This window comes from Anguilla rostrata, chromosome 1 (genome assembly GCF_018555375.3).
Source record: "Anguilla rostrata isolate EN2019 chromosome 1, ASM1855537v3, whole genome shotgun sequence".
NCBI classification, from domain to species: domain Eukaryota; kingdom Metazoa; phylum Chordata; class Actinopteri; order Anguilliformes; family Anguillidae; genus Anguilla; species Anguilla rostrata.
Window position 1 is genome coordinate 60,514,333 of NC_057933.1, and position 19,139 is coordinate 60,533,471.

The window sequence follows — 19,139 nt, forward strand, 5'->3', positions numbered from 1 at the left end:
AGAAGTGTATACAGTGGTATTGTGTACCTGTATATGTATCACAAACTTCAAAGCAGGCAAAGGTTGAACTTGAACTTTATCTGTGGGCAGTGCCTATGGTCTCCATACAGTGATAGCATTGCCATTATTACTGATCTGGGTTGATAGACCAAAGCATACTCCACTGACACATCCATCTTGAGGAAAATTAAAGGAAATATAAATTCACAAAACAGAACCAAGATCAACCTCTAATGAGAAAGTTTGGTGCACATCCCTATCATTAGGACACGAGGCACAACACAGTGATGACCTCACATCCCTGCCCCAGTGTTTTCTTTTTTGGGTTGTTTGTTGGCTCAATCTTGTACAAAATCACTCATGAAATTATATGGGCAGCTGGTCCTGCGAGCCCACTACATAAACCAGGCCAAATTCTCTTATTTTAGCACACATCTCTTATTTTCTGTATTCATCATTCATTTCCTTGAAAGCCACTGTCTGTGATTATGTATGTATGAAACAAAACAGTAATATTTGGGATCATGAGACTAGTTCTGAGGACAGAATGGCAAGGTTTTTCAACAATATCCCCAAAATATTCACAGTGCCCATAATACCACTGTTCCCTGACATATAACAGGACGCAGCAAATGGAATCTGGTTTTGTGCAGGTAGTAGCCACTGCTTGCTCTGGACAAGTAAACAGCGGCAAGTACTTTGGGTTATTATTTTTTTTTTTTGCACTATGTGAAATATTCTCTTTGTTACAGGTCTCTTCTGTTATAAATTATCCTGCTGGTTGTTCTGACTTTGAGCCCCGGGATATTTCAATTGAATTTTCTTCTGTTCGCTCTTCTACCGGAAAATGAGCACTGGTGGGAAAAGTTGTAATTCTAGCCCAAAAACCAATGGGAAGTGTCAACTTCACATAATACTTTATGTACTGCGGTTTGTAACTGCAGATACAGGAGCCATCCGGTATCTGAAGGCCAACAAAGTGTAGGACACGAGACTCAACACTAATGGCCTAGAGCAAGAGGCTGGGCAAAAGTTCTCTAACTTTGCATTGACCGCTTGTCACATAAATTATACTTTAGATGGACATCAGCTTTAATCTAGAAGGGGGAAAAATCACCTTTAAACATGCATGTGAGTTTCAGGGCGTGAGACCAGGTCAGAGCACGACTGCTCCTCTCACCATGTGAGACGCAAGGTGCCAGGGAGAAGTATCCAGTTAGAAAAGATTGGCAGTAAAGTGTTTATTTCTATCCCAAATACAGTGAATACCGGAAGAATCACAGCTGCTACAGGAATGTGCATTTATTTCCAGTTTGTGAAAACAACACTGACTTCTGTTTTAATAAATATATTCAATTTTCAATTCATGGTAGGTATTAATTCATAAAAGATATGAATGTTATGTTATGTTTAAACGTATTTGAAAGGATATTTAAGTTATTTGCTATTTGGGCGGATCCTCTTTTACTACAGTCATTAAAACTCTCAAAGTGGATTAAAAATACAGACTGACGCTGAAGGGGCATGAACTGAAATCCCTCTGGAGATCACTCCGCAGCCTGTAGCACATGTGTTTAAGGAGTTATGCATGTGGACAGAACTGTCTTTTGTCTTAGCAGCCCACAAGTATTGAAATTCCAGAAGCATACTGTAGCATTACATTCCTTTTCTTGACTTCCTGGACATACCGTTCTGCAATGCACAGCCTGCAATTCAATGAATCAATAAAGTCATTGAATTTGATTCAACATAAATAACTCCCATAAGTTCCCTTTAAAGAACTGTTTTCTCACACACATGGAGGGACCAAAACTACACAGGGGACCAAAGGTAATTGGACAAAGGAATATAATCTTATTCGTATTTTCCCTGGTGATGCTCTGCCAGTCCTGTACTGCAGCCACCTTCCGTTCCTGTTTGTTTTGCAGGATTTTTGTCTTCAGTCTTGTCTTCAGCAAGTGAAACGCATATTCAATTGGATTCAGGTCAGATGATTGACTTGGCTAGTTAAGGACATTCCACTTTTTGGCCCTGAAAAACGCATTTGTTGCTTTAACAGCATGTCTGGGGTTATTGTCCTGCTGTAAGATGAAGCATTGTCCAATGAGTTTTAAGATATTTGGTTGGATTTGAGTGAATATGCATTTGTTGTACACTTCAGAATTCCTCCTGCTGCTGCTGTCAGCAGTCAAATCATCAATGAAGCCAAGGTAATGCTTCAGAATGCGGCCATAGGCATTAATCATACGCAAGTACACATGCCATTTTTAATGTTTACTGAATTATACATTATAGGTTACTGTTTTACCATTTGTCTGTCTTGTTAGGGCCACCAAAACTTTAGCACCAGCTCTGGTTCATATTTATATAGATCTGGTCTATGAACAGGAAGTGGGATCCTAGTTTCTAACAAGCTTGTCACCAAATTGTTTGACAGTATGACTGAAAACATTTTGACAAAATGCCTAAAACATAAGGTGCCTGAACTATCTATTATGAACAATATTTTTTTGTATGATCTGTGAACCATTATATCTGTAATGATGCACTCATTCATATCTCAAATCTTTTTAGAATGCAATTTATTGTTTGATTTGCACAGACAGCTTCAGTGAAATGTGATTAGGTTCTATTAATACAAATTATGTAACAGCATAGTCAGGTGTATATTTGTCTATGTTATATCTATGTTAGTGCAGGGCTTTAATTATAAGCATCCTTTTCAGACTTTGGCTTGCTCTGGGTCACTGAAGTACGGAAAACGTTGAACAATTTTGTTTCTTGTGTGGGGGTTCCAAAGCTGTTCGTTTCTTCCTCTGAAAGGGCAGGTGAGAGTTTGGCTAGGGAGAAAAGACACGATGAGTTTTTAAACAATAAATAAACAGATTGTCACAATGATTGCCAGTTTACTTTTTATATTGGACTGAAGTATTACTGATACAACAAATAATATTTTTTCAAAATATAATAATTTACTGTAAATAATTGTTTGTGGTTATAATCACTGATTACTTTCTGCTTTTTTCAAGCTCAGCAACGAACATGCGGCATGACAACAATTGAGAAAGCAGAGAAAAACTGCATGATTGAAAACTGCATACTTTATGCATATCCACTCTCCTTGCTTTGCTTCACATGCTGAGAAAAAATGTGTAAAACAACAGGCTGGCAAAACCTTGGATAAATGGCAGATAAAGCCCTAAATACTTGAAGGAGCTCTGCATACTTTCCTTACATTCCAGTGAAACCAATACCAGTAGCACACCGCAATCACCTACACTCTCTCCCAAAAACTTCAACATACCTGTGGAAGCTGTCAGCTGTGGAACATAGTCGGCCCAAAACGAGCACTCCGCCCTCCTTAGGCCCTTGTGGTTGCTAAGGGGCATGTCCACCTCCTTATAATTGTCCCCCTCAGGACTGGGCAGGAAGCGAGGCCAGGGAGGTAGTGATTCACTGAATGATGCTTGGGAGAAGAAGTGTAGGTAGTTTGGGTTTCTGGAGAAGAAAACAAGAACGAAAAACAGCAAGGCACTCATTAAGCATATACTGAGTATTTGGATTTATTGATCAGTGCACTTGGTTTGATCTGAAGATTGTAGATTTATGCAGGGGAGTCTCATGCATTGTGTTCCGTACCCAGACTTGACGAAATTGGCCACATAGGCCATCATCTGTTGAGCCAGCCTTCGCTCCCTGCTGGTGAAAAGACTGTGTGTCCTGGAGTGATGAGGGACTCCAAACACAAACTGGAGGTCCAGAGGCATGGACAAATCGGCACTGAGGATGAAGGATATAGACAGGGGAGAAGACTTTAATTACTATAACAGATATTAAGTCACTTAAATAAGGACCATGGATATATAGTAAAGTATATAAATACTGTGCATCTTTCTAAAGACCCTTCCAAAATGCTTGGCACTCTTGAGAAAAATTAACAAAAATAGCAGTAAAAATTAACCACACAGATAATTAAGTACATTGCATGGTCAGAAAATTGGAAATGAAACTGGAAAAATTATATACTTTTATATTAATACAAATACTAGCACAATTTCTGCAAAGACAGATTTTCAAATTACTTTTACACTTGTTTTTAATACTTAGTACAGTCACTCTTCACAAGGAACAAACAAAGTTGCCAGGATTTTGTGAGATTGGTGGACATATTGTGGAAGTTTTTTGACCATTGCTCCATACAGAATCTTTCAAGCTCCTTCAGATCCTTCATATCCTTGTTCAGTGTGCACCAGAGGACTGTCTTCTTTTATTCAAACCACAATCTTTCAGTTGTTTCAAGTCTGGAAACTGAGAAACTTGCAAAACATAAATTTGACAGAAATTCATGGTCACTTCTGAGATATGGTTGGGATGTTTAGCTTCCATTTCCAAGTTTGTGCTTCCTGTGGGTATACCAGGTTTTGGCCAAAATAAAGGAATTAAGGAAAATAAAGGAGTTCATCATTCCAATTGAATCTTAATAACTGCTCCAGGATCAGTACATGCAAAACAAGCCTACAACCAGTGCTGAACTTTGATTGAAACCAAGTGCTACAGTCATTGAGATTTTTGGCCATGCATGCCATGTTTGCCAAACCTGCAGTGAAACATAGTGTTGAATCAGATGTTATGAGGTTCTTCTGCATCTACTGGTCTGAGGGCTCAAGAATGTATATAATGTAAAATTTCCCCTGTCTGTATTGCCTATTTTGCTGAAATAGCATTCACAGAAGCCACAGGAAGATGCCTGCACTAAAGCTGACAAAGTGTGTTCACACATCAAAATCAAAGACACTAACCATGGGTCCCCTGGGAGTCAAGTGCAAATTTCACAGCTGTTTTTTTGTTACGTACAATGTTGCCCCGAGGGACACCAGCGGGGATAGTTCTGAGAAATACAGCAGTATTCAAAATGAATGTGGTTAGTGCATCTTGGGCACATACACAATACCACAGTCATGACATTTTGAAGGAACAGTGGAATTCCAGAACAAAAGACAACACTCTTTTACAATCCAGAAATGCCAGGAATGCAAGAAAAAACCAAATACTAGCTAACTCTGCCCTGGGTTACATGTCACTGTCACACCACTTGACACAGTTCATGTCCTCTGAATCTCAAAGAGCTTCACATTTGTACCTGAGGAAGTGCTCCAGAGTGACTATGCTGGTAAAGATACTTGCAATGGGAAAAGGCTGGGATCTTTATCCAAAATACTGTAGTTTCTAGCCTTGGCTATGTCAGCAGCTGAATATGACCAGGAGTCTGCAGTGACAGGACAAAACTGTCTTTGCCTTACTAAGAGTAGGGTAGGTTTAATCCAACCATGGCTCTCCAGCCTGCTATATTAGGGTGGGCTGGTAGAAATAATAGGTGGGCAACTTACTTAAGCGCAGTGGCGTCACTAGGGATGGTATCACCCAGTGCGATCGACCGGGGAGGGGGTGGGGCGGTGCTGTTGGATGCTGTTGACAAGGGGGCTGGGGGGGGTGGCTCTCTGCATTACTGCTGGATTAGTATGGTAATAAAAATCTTTAATCTCGAATCTTGAATCCTCACAACACACCAGAGGCAACCAGATGTCACCAGGTATTGCCCTTTATCTGATCCAGGTTTCTCATAGTATTTTTTTGTGAGTGAGTGGATCTGTAGAGGGAATATACGTCAGCTGCAAGGTCATCATTGGTAAGTTGCTATTTCATGGCTTCCATCCCTATATATCTAAGTATTTACATATATTTGGTCAATACACTAATGTATGCTACAACTACAAAGCAAAAAATTGTGGAAAATATTACAGCACAACAGCACAAGTCTCTGATTGGAGAAGGAAGAATGCATGATATTTCCATGCGAAAGGAGACAGCAGGCAAGAGAGACTTGGCTCTAACAGTCGCAGAGTGAAACCAAGCGACCTCATCTTACTTCCTGTTTCACCATGCTGAGGCATAGCTGCACTTGCTCCAGAAGTGAATCCATTCTCAACATCTTAGCCCTTGCCCAAAGTACCTATGAACCCTTAAGCACACGCCTCACCTGGTCTGGGCCATCTTCTCTGGCAAATGGTACATGAAGACATTGGACCTTGATTGGGCTGCACAGAACCGAGCCATCTGGACCGCAGGACAAATGATGAAGAAATCCCTGGGAAATAAATAGATTCATTAATATGGAGTTGGTCCACACTATGCTGCTATAACACCCTCCACTCTTTAGAAAAGGCTGTATACTAGATGTTGGATCATTGCTGCAGGAATTTGCTTCCATTTAGAGCATTAGTGAAGTCGGGAACTGTTTGGGCGATTAGGCCTAGCTCGCAGTTGGCTGTCCAATTGATCCCAAAGGTGTTGGATGGGGCTGAGGTCAGGGCTCTGCGCAGGCTAGTCAAGTTCTTCCACACCGTTCTCGACAAAATAATTTCTATATGGACCGCATTGTGCACCTGGGGGCACTGTAATGCTGAAACAGGATGACAAAACTTTGTTCCCCAAACTGTTGCCACAAAGTTGGAAGCACAGAATCATCTAGAATGTCACTGCCTTAAGGTTTGACTTCACTGGAACTAAGGGGCCTAGACCATGAACAGCCCCAGACCAAGGAGTGTCCACATACTTTTGGTCATATAGTGTATGCGTGCATGCATATTTGTGAGCGTGTGCTCTTGTGTGTGTATGAGTGTGTGCGCTTCTGTGTGTGTGTATGTGCACGAGTGTGTGTATGTGTGTGTATGGCATAATTGTACAGGCACCATCCACAAATGCATTCCATGGCTTTACTTGGATCACAAACGGGCTCTGTGATTAATGTGATGACATCAGTTCTCTCTCCTGATGCAGACTACTGAGTAAGAGTTTCCAGTGGGTTTGGGGGGCTCCTCATCGAGCTACAGCACTCTGGAATGCAGTGTGTTTACACAGCAGCAGATCCCTGCAGGTAAAGCCAATGCGGTGCTCTTGCAGAGACCCCTTCCAACTGTCACAGGACCTTCTCATGTAGAGAGGAACAATGCAGATGTGCTTAACTAAAGGCAGTACCATTCATTCCAGAATCACTTCATGATGGGATTGTGGGCTTAAGGCTCCTGCCCTTATATAATAAATACATATTTTACATACGCTCATATTACTTAGTTGAACTTAAATGCTGAACGTATTATCTCACTTTAATGATGGGTTGATAATTTCTGAATAGCACAGAGAGATGTTATATCCATTTAGTAATTGTAACTGGCAGTAAGGATCTGTCTGTCATAAATGATTAAAACTAAACTAGCAGTTATTTGCTTTTTAAAAATGTATGATTGCCAAAGTTTCAGGAAAAGTATCTGTACAATTACTGAGGATTACTGATAAAATAAAAATAAAAAACCACTTGGTAGAAAGACAAGGGGTTGCTACATAGTGAGTTCTTTCTGTCCAAGGCTTGATTTTCTGCATGACTCATTTTTCCCACAAAAGAGAAACCCCTTAAAATTTGAAAAAAGCAGAGTAATGGCAAAAAATGGAATGCATTTATATCAACTGTCCTCCGGTGATTGGCTTGGTCTGCAAAAGAACATCTGCAAGAAGAAAATAATAGCATCAGAAACTTGTGCAGTAAATCTATCTTTCCCGTGGTTGGAATACACCTTGTGTATGCTAAGACAGAATGCATATCCTGCATGCACATGTACACCTTTGTGAGGAGTGTTGTTTATATTGAAACTCAAAGGCTACTATTCTATAAAAAGCCACAGGTCTGTGGGTCGGTTCTATTCTCTGCAATATTTGACACTAGTCATTATACAGGGGAAAACACTGTGGTCACAAACACATGTCTGTTCTGGCACAGCTACATTAGACAGAAAACCTGTTTCTTCATGGAGTGCACACACTCAAAGTTTACTCAGTGGTTTCTAAGACAAAGGATTTTACACAAGGGCCATTATCTTGAGATCTGATGATAGGTACGTCACTATGTTTTACAAAAACTCACTCCTACCCATTAGAAGAGTTTGTAAATGGAAATAAGAGACCTCGTGATAGAACCTCAGTACGTTCAAATTATCAGAGCGTAAAACTTTGAGAGCCATTTTCCAGACACAGAGGACCACGTTTCTAGTGAATGGAATTAAGGATCAAAACATCAAAACCAAACTTTTCATTTCAGCACTACCTAGAGGCATCAGTAGGGTAGTGTAATATCAGTTTAGTACCCCTGGTTGCTGTGTTACATCATGTCTCAAAAATTAAGAATCATTATATGTTCTCTCCAAAAACCCTTCCACCTACACAGATGAGTAAAACTGAAGCACTTGTATCATATTAGCTCTTGAATTATTATTTTGATCTTGCATCAAGTTAAAAAAACAAGTTATGTTATACATAATAAAACAAGAATTGTATCTGAGTTTATTACGTTTTTTTGTACAGTATTGTAAATATGTACTTGGGAATATAGTGTACAGTGTAGTCCTGGTTATTTTTTGTGGGTATTCTGAGACCTACCAACATGTGCTTAAACAAACTGAGGACACCATTCCAACAGTCAATAGTGAAGTATGACGTCACCTTCACATTTCTTGGAAAAATAACAGCAGTTTAACGTACACTTATAATTAAACATACCTGTCAACTTAAAGCAAAAGGCTAGTTTGATGCTTTCAAGAAAGGAAGCATTTTAAATTAAGCTCCAGAAAATGTCTTTAGTTGTACATACCAAGAAAGGTCAACAGACTGAATTTATTTATGTAGAACAATATCAAGCATACTAACCACACAACAATACAGTCCTATTTAAAACTAGGAGTCATTATATCCCTTTCTTGAAACACTGGCCACATCTAAATCTTAGGAAATTGTCAAGCAAAACCACTTTAAAATGGTGCTTTCCAGGACTGAATACCTAATTGTTTTGACACAGATGATATAAATCCATCTTTGCTTATTTTTGTCTATATCATCACGGTGGCTTCATAACCCTTCATCACATGGCTAGCCATGTGACTTTCAGCCTTTCACGGAGGGAAAGGAGGTTGTGTTGGGAAGTTAAATCATTTTTAGCTTCCTGAGGCCAGCAAGTTCTGCACCTCTGGGCCTGAAGAATCCATCATGGCTTCTCGCACTCATAAATTACAGACACCAAAAATATAAAGCATGCCTGAGAGGCACTGAAGATGTGATTTTAGGGACACCATGTGACCAATATAAGAGTGCGTGGTGCTTCCATTCCTTACCTTGTGGCATTCTCCAAAGCCCGTGAGAAGACATTGTAGCCAGCGGGTGTGGGAGAGTGCTGCATGGAGTAGAACCATGTTGCGGCCTCTTTCACAAAGGCATTGGCGCTGTCACCTCCCAGAGAATTGGACAGAGCTTCGTAGAAGGCCGTTTTGCCATTTGCTCTTCCCTGCAGCTCCTCAAATTTCTGATTAGAAAACAAGGTGAGAGAGATGGGCAATTTTCACATCAGGCAAGTGTAACACTTCAGGGTGCCTACCGTGCCACAACAATACTGTCAAAGTCAAATATCTTCTCAAATATAAAAGCAACAGCACTAAGGACAGAAAGAAATGCGTAATTTTAAGAACATGGGGGGAAATTTGGGCATAGTTACAGTATGAGGCAGATATGAAATTATGGCTTTTTAAAAGGTTGCCTGAAACTACACCATAAGGCCTCCCTGGTGACCCAGGGAAAAATCAAACCACATCTAAGGTACCCTTGAGAGCAATCAGAAACTAAATCATTCCATATGTATAGCAAGTTTCATTCTCCCCACAGATTCTGCACTAACACAGTATAAGTATACAAAACTGGCACATAGAACAACTGAAAATATGCAGATGGAGTAAAGTTAATTGAAACAATGGTTAAAAAGATTTATATTGTTCAAAGCAACAATCTAACTAATTTAAAGATGAAAACGCAATACTAACCATCTACAATCTATTTCCAAAGTGATACAAACACTTTGGGAATGAGGCATTTGAAGCTCAAAATATATTCATAAAATATAAAGTTTTACGCATAAAGAATATGTATGTCGATTACAGAGAATCTAAAAGCTAATGACCAAGAAAAGCACTGAGTAGAGGGGTATACAGACTGGACCGTCAGTTATAAGCAAGACAGAGAAGATTCATGTGATGTCATTAACGGCACAGCCTCACTCTGGGACTGGCAGCAGAGGCCTGCCAGAGAGCAGTTGCACAGTTAACAAATAAAGGCATCCATCTATGTGTCAAACGTGTATTTAAACTCATGAGTGATTGTACACAAATCGATGCTTTTGTTGACTCATGGCTATAAAGAGTGAATTGTGTATTTCCAGTTTTTTTAAATGGAAAACGTGATTCATTTCTGTTGAATGCTCATGTTTCAGTGACACTAATAAAGAGAGTAAGGAACTTCCAGGTTCACACACTGTTCAGATGATCGGCCAGCATGCAGCTCTGAGGCTAATATCTTATTTGAGGAACTGTTTGTTTTTTGTTTAAGGAATGGTAATACATCCCTTCTCTGACTGACTTATTAATCACCACCAAAGCCAAAGCATTCTGTGGAGGAAAAATTTGTGTTGATTTTCTCACCTTGATGTTCTTGGCTCGGCTGATCAGCCCATCCTCAGCTGAAGAGCCCAACATTATGTCTACATTGCAGAAGCGTGTCCTCTGGAGGGCCAGGGAGGGCTTTTCCCTCACAGATATCCCATCAACCACTGGGGCCCATGCCCGCAGGGGACCACTGACAGCCAGCAGCTACAAAAACGTGGAAATGTTCACATGTTCACCCTGCATTTCATACACATATTCAAACAGACACACATTTGCTGTGGCCGCTGGATCTAGGTCAGAATGAACTGGAGACAAAGCTGGGTGACCTGACGTTATTTTCAATTGTATTAAGATTAACTAAAACACATCCAGGGGAACCAGCCAGACTGCAGCTTGAGACTGACACAGTGCACCTCAGTGCCTTGCCATATCTCACAGATTATCCCTAAACTCAAGGCCAAATTCCAGAGTTGAAATTTCAAAATGAAAAATTCCACATTTTATGCAGGATGCATTTGTTTATTTATACAGTGATATAAATGCTGAAGATGAAGAATTTAAGGAGGGGACCATGTCCGACACACAAGACAGTGATGCCAGAAAGCGCCCCAACCCTGGCAATGAAGATGCAGATGCCTACCTTGGTCTGGGCAGAGTTTAAGACAGGGGCTGGTATTTCTCTAAGGCAAGACACCACCTGGGCAGGGTCGGGCGAGGAACAGCCCACCTCACGGACAAGAGAGCTGGTCAGCTCACGGGCCCTTGAGCTGCCAATGACCGCTGCTGGAGAGAAGGCTGACCCCCCCTGAAAAAGAGGAAGACAGAACAAAGGTCCGCAACAAAACTAAAGCTCTGATAACAGCTATATATATATATATATATATATATATATATAGTATTTGAAGTAGAATGGAGGAAAGGAGGAAACCGGAATACTTGGAGGAAACCCACGTGGACACAGGGAGAACATGCAAACTCAGTACCTTCTTGCTGTCAGGTGACATTGCTCCTCACTGCATGCCAACATGCCACTCGGTATACATAACAGTTATGTGCAAACTACATAAATATAAACCACAAGAAACACCTCTGACAAAGCTGGAGTGTAAAAAAATGGGCAACATGAACACAACTGAAAAATATTACAATCCCTAATGTGACCCAAGTTTCAGACACTTCAGGTGCATTACAGTTCCTTGAAAGGCCTGGTATCCTATCATGAATATACAAATATCTGTTTAAACAGCAAACATGTGTCCCACAAATAATTCATATATTGACACATGCAGCTATTTTTAGCGCAAGAGGCCATGCAAAAAATGTATTTGCTGGTGTAAGGTTGGTCTCTGCACAATATCATCCAACCAAACTCAACAAAATAATTCTAAATTGTATGCAAACATATGAAAAAAAGAAAGACAATCATTATATGGATAGGCTCAATAATACACACAAATGTTCACTTTGAAGAACGATCCGCTTCATAAGAGCTGGTTTTGTGCAATCCTCTCTACCTAAAAAGGGGAAGGGAATGGCTCAGGGGTTCTTTTTTGTGATATTGCACAGTCTCCTTCCTGCTCCTAACAGAGGAAGTGTGCAGCCAGTGCCAATCACCCTCACTCTCACTTACTGCGCCAGCTAAAAAACATGCAACTCCGCCCTCTCGGCAGTCACGAAACTGCCCCCCTGACATCGTCCGCAGTGATGCATCTGTCATTCCTCTGTGAGCAACAGCTGTTTCTGCCAAAGCTGACTCTGCCGGAGGGAGGGAACATCTAAATGAGCACTTTCTGAAGGTACTGCAAACCTTTTTATGTTTTACCGTAAAACAAAAAAAGAAAATGGCAGCTTTACTTCATGTTTTCAGGCAGCTTTATGTGGGGCCACTCACATAGACTTTCACTTCCAATCTTAAACAGCAGGACATTAAGTGAAGTAGTTCAGGATAAGTAGTTCAAGAGCACAATGAAAATTCCCTACAATAGAATCAAAATGACAAGATTCTGGTTATAAGACCAGCGCATTGAAACACTACACTACATATAAATATACATGTTGGTGTTGTTCTTTCTCTGGCAGAATTTGCATAATTTTATCTAAAAAAAACATGGCAGATCTCTACAGCAGTCCATTCCATTTAGTCCGAAAAAGCTGAATATTTACAGAAGATTTAAGTTTTTTTTAAAGGGAGTGGTTTTCGACAAATTAGTACACAGGAAAAGGCTGCATACAAATTGGACCTTGCTAATTATACACATCAAAAATTCATAATTCACAGAATAAAAAATGCTGTGGGAGCAGTATTGCGTCAAATACGATGACAAATACAGTAATCAATAATGACATTATGAAAGTTAAAATCAAATAAGCAGTCTGCCGATAAAGCTGAGTCAGCTGTTTTATTTCATTTGACTGGCAGTGATTGATGACTATCCAACTCATGCAAAATATTGAATATTGTATGCTTTACTGAATACAATATTCAGTAAAGCATTGCAGGGAGAATAACAGCAATATGACAAAAGGCTATGCCCATTCGTAGAGCTATATCAACCACTTTGTCACTTTGGTTTAGAAAATATAAAACACATTCTAGCATGATCTCATCAAGAATGAAGATTATGTTACTTATCGCACACTGTTCCAAATATGGGAATGATTTATAATGCATTCAATGCTCATTGTTCAATGAACCATCTACAAGAATTACAGAATACTCAGTTTACAAACTATCTTTAAATATAATCTGTAAAGGCTGCTATACATGCATTAATCTGGCATTACACTAATGCATCAAAAACACCCTTTATTATTCAGTTAATCCATCTCTAAGACAGCTACAATATATAATAACGTATAATTTACTCATGTTTTGATGGCTATGGTGGATTATTGTAATTGCACAGTTTAACAATGGAACACTGATCAACCATGATATTGAACTCAGATAAGAGTAACTTAATCAGCTAATTACATGTGTTCAGCAAGATCTGTAGCCAGGAACCTTAGATAGCATTTTCACATGCAAACTTAATCTGCAGGACGGAAAATGTTGAAAAACAAACAACATTTTCTCTATGTATTATGTTTACTTTTTGCTCTGTCCTACACTTCACATATTCTGCAGCAGGATAGTGCTTTATAGAGTTATTAAGCATTTTGTTTTTTTTTAAAGTTGCACCAGTCTGCTGAAGTGTCTGCTTTGGCTATTAGTAGCACTTCCTCATTTCTCTTGTTTGGCGGAACAGAAGTGTGAACGCCTTTCAGCTTCCCCATTCTGTCCGGCCCTGCCCTTACTGCTCTCTTCACACTGTGTGTAGGAAGTCACAAAACAGAGCTAGTTAGAAAAAGGGCGACAGACTGCAAAGCGGTGAAGAAGTAAAGAAGCATTGTTGAGTGCTGGCTAGTACTCCACATCAGACTCTTTCCTTTAAGCATGGACGATCTCCCCCCTGCCTTAGGCCCCTGTGGATCATTGGAGGTGTAGGGCTTGCCGATGCAAGATGGGTAACTCCAGCACAACATTGGTGCCCGGGCCTGAGGACGAAAATGGCACGAACTTTGCAGATCCCCAGATGAAAAGTATGCAACCCAGCATGCAACCCAGCATGGAGGAAGGTTCGGTGCTTTCCTTTATATTTGCTGTGGCTCTGTTTGCATTACTGTGAATGAATGTTTGGAATTTTATGAAATGTGTTCTTTTTCATAAAATGCAGCATTGTTGTAATAATAAATTTAACATGGGCTATTGATAAGATTCTTCGATGATAAAATTATTCATTTCTGGTGCAATATTATATTATTTACTGGCATTCAGCATTGATTACAACTAAGTATGTGTTATTCGGCATTATAAGTATGTGATGTTTGTGTTTATGTCACACTGATATGTTTACGGAAACTGATGTCCATCAACAACTTTTTAAAAAAACGTGAATTCAAATCTGAGTGAAAGCGCTTGTGCATGCAATCGAGTATATTTGCATTAATTCAAAAGGAGAATGACAGAGTGAAACCAACTGAAATCAGTGAGCCATAGATTGCAGCAGCTGACCTGGCATGGCTATGTCACATTTACTGTCCGTGATATGACTAACTAGCCCTATGGGATTATTTTTGATCATATACAGAAAAATGTGACAATGGAAAATGAATCCCAGGATCAAGGCTATTTTGAAAGCCTGTACTGTAAAATACCTCAAATATGAAGAAAATGAGTTTGATCTGCACACACTGAAAAGCAATTCCAGTGCTGTTGCAATGGAAAATATTTTTCATCTCATTTCATTTGAGATGGAAATTTTTTCATTGTAGCAATTTACTAGTAAAATAAAAGGAAGGGGAAGCCATTAGTTAAAGATAAGTCGGTGTGGCCATACTTTTCTGAAAGGATATCTCTTTATGTCTTCTATGCTGAGTCTGAATGGCACGCATACTGTAATACTGCTTCTGAGCAGTTAAGAGACAAATTCAGTCATGGTAACAGTTTATTTCTGCCTTTTTACAGTGACGGACAGCGACATCTTGGTTGTTCTACAGGACTACCCTCCACCGGACATAAGTCAGCCTATTTTCAGAATTGGAGAGAAGCTCCGAGTATTATCCCAGTAAGCGTGTGCTCCATCGTACATCTGTTCCCTACCACACTCATCTCTGACCAGACACTGACACTTCAAATGTGGGTGGCCAGACATCTGTATATCTCAGGCAACCGCCTCTATTACACAGACTACAGGGCTATTTCACTTGGGTCCGAGAATGACACAGTGTCCACAGATACTCAACCCTGGTCCTAGAGTACTGAAGTATCACAGTGTGTACAGGGCTACTCAACCCTAGTCCTTGAGTAATGACGTGTCACAGTGTCCACAGAGCTACTCAACCCTGGTCCTAGAGAACTGAAGTATCACAGTGTGTACAGGGCTACACTTCCCTGTTCCATCACAGTAGTCTGCAGGCTTTCACTTCAACTATGCAGATGGCTGTTTTAAAATATTGCTTTGACTGAACCTCTCATGAACAAATCTGCTAGACATTGACCTTCCAGGAGTAAACAGTCCTATCAGAGGAACCTAAAAATCGTTCATCTCTCAGACAGAAACGCAACATTTTTAACCATGCTTTTCACCGTTTTTTTATTCTTATTCTCAGAGTGGAATGGTGGTGGAAAGTGCATTCTATCACAACAGGAATTGAAAACTACATTCCACACAATCACATTGCGAAGGTCTACCATGGGTGAGCCCTAATTACTGAACATTTCACTGACCGAAGTCTTTCAAAAAGGCTGAAACTCTGATTATAAGATCACTCTGTACCTTCTAGATGGCTATTTGAGGGAGTGAGCAGACAGAAGGCAGAAGAGCTACTGTTCCTCCCTGGAAACAAAGTTGGCTCTTTCATGATAAGAGAAAGAACAAAAGAAAAAGGTATTGTAAGATGCAATAACTGATCAGACACGATCATGAATATATATTATATAAAGTTTGCTCATTTATGTCAAAATTGAAATATCCTCTCTGACATTTGAAAAGGCATTTCCTAATTTTGAGTTTTTAGTTAGACATATTACTTCTAAGTGGAAGCCAAGCTGGCGTGCCTCACATGGCCTATGTTTAAATGCACATCCAGCTTGTGACTTGATTCTTCTCCTGTGTTTTAGTATTTTTGAAAAAAACAATTTTTCGTGCATTTTCATGTTTATGCAAGACAGAGTCCTTGAATGAATGAACATGACTGATCCTAGCATTTTTGTTTTATTCTTGCAGGTGCTTATTCCCTGTCAGTCAGATACAGATCTATAATACATTATCGGATCTTCCGGCTGCCCAATAACTGGTACTACATCTCACCTCGACTCACCTTTCAGTGCTTGGAGGACCTTGTGAATCACTACTCTGGTAAATCCATACACAACTACATGCTGTCAGTGTTAACCAAGACTTAAAACTAAGATGCAATTCCCATTGTCTAAGAGTAAAGCTTAAAGAAATTCCATAACTATCCTGTAGACTGTTGTGAAAATGCACATTTGTGAGAAGTCTTAAGAGCTATAAATGCATAAATTCAGAATAACAAGAAAGTCATTCTGATAAAGTTCCAAAACTTTGCTAAGAGAAAACCAACAAATCCTTTAAAAGCTCATAAATAGTGCCTTAAATGATTTTTTTTTTAAAGTTTTATTTATCTCACAGTAGAGAATGCCAAACAAAAACAGTACACTCTCAGAAGAATGGGTTCCAAAAAGCTCCTTTGTATCTCCATAGAGGAAGCCTATCTAGTTCAAGGGTTCTTTGTCAAAAACATAGTTCAGTCTGGAAGCTTTCACACTGTTCCCACATACCATAGAGGGTTACATAAAGAACAAAAAAATTTTCTATGGAGACAAGCCAAAAAACCCTTCTTTCTGAGAGTGTAGAATAATGGAACAATAGAACCAATGTAGAGTCAGACAAAACATAAGCTTTTAACACTGATCTAAAACACTACATCAGGGTTCACTCCAGGTGAGGAATATTTACTGCAAGGGCTAGCATAGGATAAACCTTAGTGTGAATGGGAATAAAAAAATGTTATCTGAAATCATGGGAATTAACTAAACTATTATCTTACCAACATCAGCAGAACAAAAGGCTATAAAACATAATACTTTGCAGAACCTATGCTCATGAAAGCTTCTAATCCTCATTTCAATTGAGACTTTAGTCGTGCTGTGCCACACACACAGCGCTAAGGCCACACGCCAGGAGGGACCGACACAGGAAGTAAAAGACGGATGTGATGCCAGATGGGCAGCCTCACACATTTTGCTGAGGTCCACGTTAAAAAAAGCCTCAACATTTTATCAGCACTAAAGCTTCCCTTTCTTCACTTAACCGAACTTGCTGGCTTTACGTACATTTTTTTGTTTCGAAATAAGCAAGACGATACAAATTTGTTAACAGAAGTAACATAAAAAATAGCACAGATGGAGATGCTTTGCAATGGAAAAATACAAAGTTTTGCAATGTACAAACCACAATGTATGTAAATATGTGGAAATAAATGAAATTGTACATTTCTCAAAATTACTTAATGTGGTTCGTGGAGGGGTCATATGGTTAGGTAAATTGCTCAATTTCCAGACTGGCAAATGTATACTGAAACATGCCACTAATCCAGTAAAATGTACGGTAAAATGTAATTTATGTAAGCAGGAAAGAAGGATGGCATATGACAAGTAATTTATAAAAGCAGAATAACAGAGACTGAATATTGTCAGAATATGTATGGTTATAAATTATCAAACATGAACATTTAAATCTTCAGTACTACAGTACTGCCCAACTGCTTTGGGTGCAGAAATGCATCACGCTTTTGAGGATGATCTAAGATTTCGAACTAAGACCAGCTTACTCTTCCCCCAATTCCACCCCACCTGGTTCCTGGTGTATGTTTGGAATGATACCAAACGTAAAAGTCAAGGAAGTGCGTGTGGTGTTGACGGACAGGTTTTCCTTTCCCAGACACTGCAGATGGGTTGTGCTGCGTCCTTTCTGCTCCCTGCATGGCGCTAATGACTGGCAACCTCAACCTCACCAACCAGGGGCCCCCGGTGGTGACGCGACACAAATTTGACTGGCAGAATGTCCAGAGGTAAAGCCGTGCCCATGACCAATAAAAACAACAGCAAGGATATATCCTATAATATTTGCTCTAGCATCTACCTGTCCTAAATATGCAGATGACTCATTTTCCATTATGATTAGGAAGAACCTGATATAAATATACCACCCTGACATTTGTGTCTGTCCACAGGTCAGAGCTACTTAAAGAGAGCACACAGTGCAGCCCTGAGAACCTAGACTCCTTGATAAGCTTTGGAGTACGGAACAGTATCGCCTCCTACCTGTCCCTTGTGAAATCGCAGGACACAAAACAAAAGGGCCAGTACAAGAACAAGAAAAAATCCATCTACACTTTCCCGGATAACAAGAACAGAGAGGAGGACTGCTACAAGTAGAAGGACCAAACACCTCTCCAGCCAGAGAAAATCATCATTATTGTCTTGAGACTTTTGCTTACTTTTGTTTCCCCCAAGTTTTACCTGGGACAGCCTCTTCTAAAACAGCCATATCACCTTTGTTTTAACGGCACAGTTTCAATTGTGAGAGAGTGTATTGTGTAAGAGTTTTTCCTTTTGTTGCCAATTAAAATGGCAATTAAATGTAAATCCTTTCAATTGAGAAAAGGGAGAAATATAGTAAAAATTTTATTTTATGTGCCTGTATTTTTAATTTGGCACAAATAAGCCTTCATATCCAGCCAGTCATATCAATCCAGAGAAATGGTAATGTATTGTAGCATTCATATATATTTATATAGCTTCACCTGGTTAACCTCTTGTTACTGTACTTTTATTCATCCTGAATGGTCTTCCTGCATTTGTTCTGTGAACACACTGGCTGATCTGATATCAAGGGGGATCTTTGAGTTTACTGAGGAGAGGGTAAGGCTAACTCACTAAAACTGACTGCTGGATATTATTTTAATAATACTTCTTGCGATTATACGTTTGTTTATGACAATTCATTGTGAATTAAACCTTGCTAATTCTTTTTCACAGTT

At 39.6% G+C, this 19,139-nt stretch overlaps 2 protein-coding genes across 2 annotated transcripts in view; one reads left to right on the forward strand and one right to left on the reverse strand.

Moving 5' to 3' along the window:
• Positions 1-2,565: 2,565 nt before the first annotated feature.
• The window catches only part of tg (thyroglobulin), a 47,540-nt gene continuing 30,966 nt past the window's right edge, over positions 2,566-19,139 (reverse strand). The window contains exons 42-48 of the mRNA XM_064346312.1: positions 11,173-11,337; positions 10,569-10,736; positions 9,216-9,403; positions 6,038-6,145; positions 3,640-3,780; positions 3,305-3,498; positions 2,566-2,840 (exon numbers count right to left, since the gene is read on the reverse strand). Coding sequence (XP_064202382.1) covers positions 2,704-2,840; positions 3,305-3,498; positions 3,640-3,780; positions 6,038-6,145; positions 9,216-9,403; positions 10,569-10,736; positions 11,173-11,337 — 1,101 coding nt within the window. The 3' untranslated portion in view covers positions 2,566-2,703. The remainder of the gene's footprint in view (positions 2,841-3,304; positions 3,499-3,639; positions 3,781-6,037; positions 6,146-9,215; positions 9,404-10,568; positions 10,737-11,172; positions 11,338-19,139) is intronic.
• LOC135260784 (src-like-adapter) lies at positions 12,178-19,134 on the forward strand. Its single transcript, XM_064346324.1, has 8 exons — positions 12,178-12,328; positions 13,994-14,150; positions 15,040-15,139; positions 15,684-15,770; positions 15,858-15,961; positions 16,301-16,432; positions 18,038-18,167; positions 18,330-19,134. Exons 2-8 carry the CDS (start codon positions 14,036-14,038, stop codon positions 18,532-18,534), a joined length of 873 nt encoding a protein of 290 aa, XP_064202394.1. The 5' UTR covers positions 12,178-12,328; positions 13,994-14,035; the 3' UTR covers positions 18,535-19,134.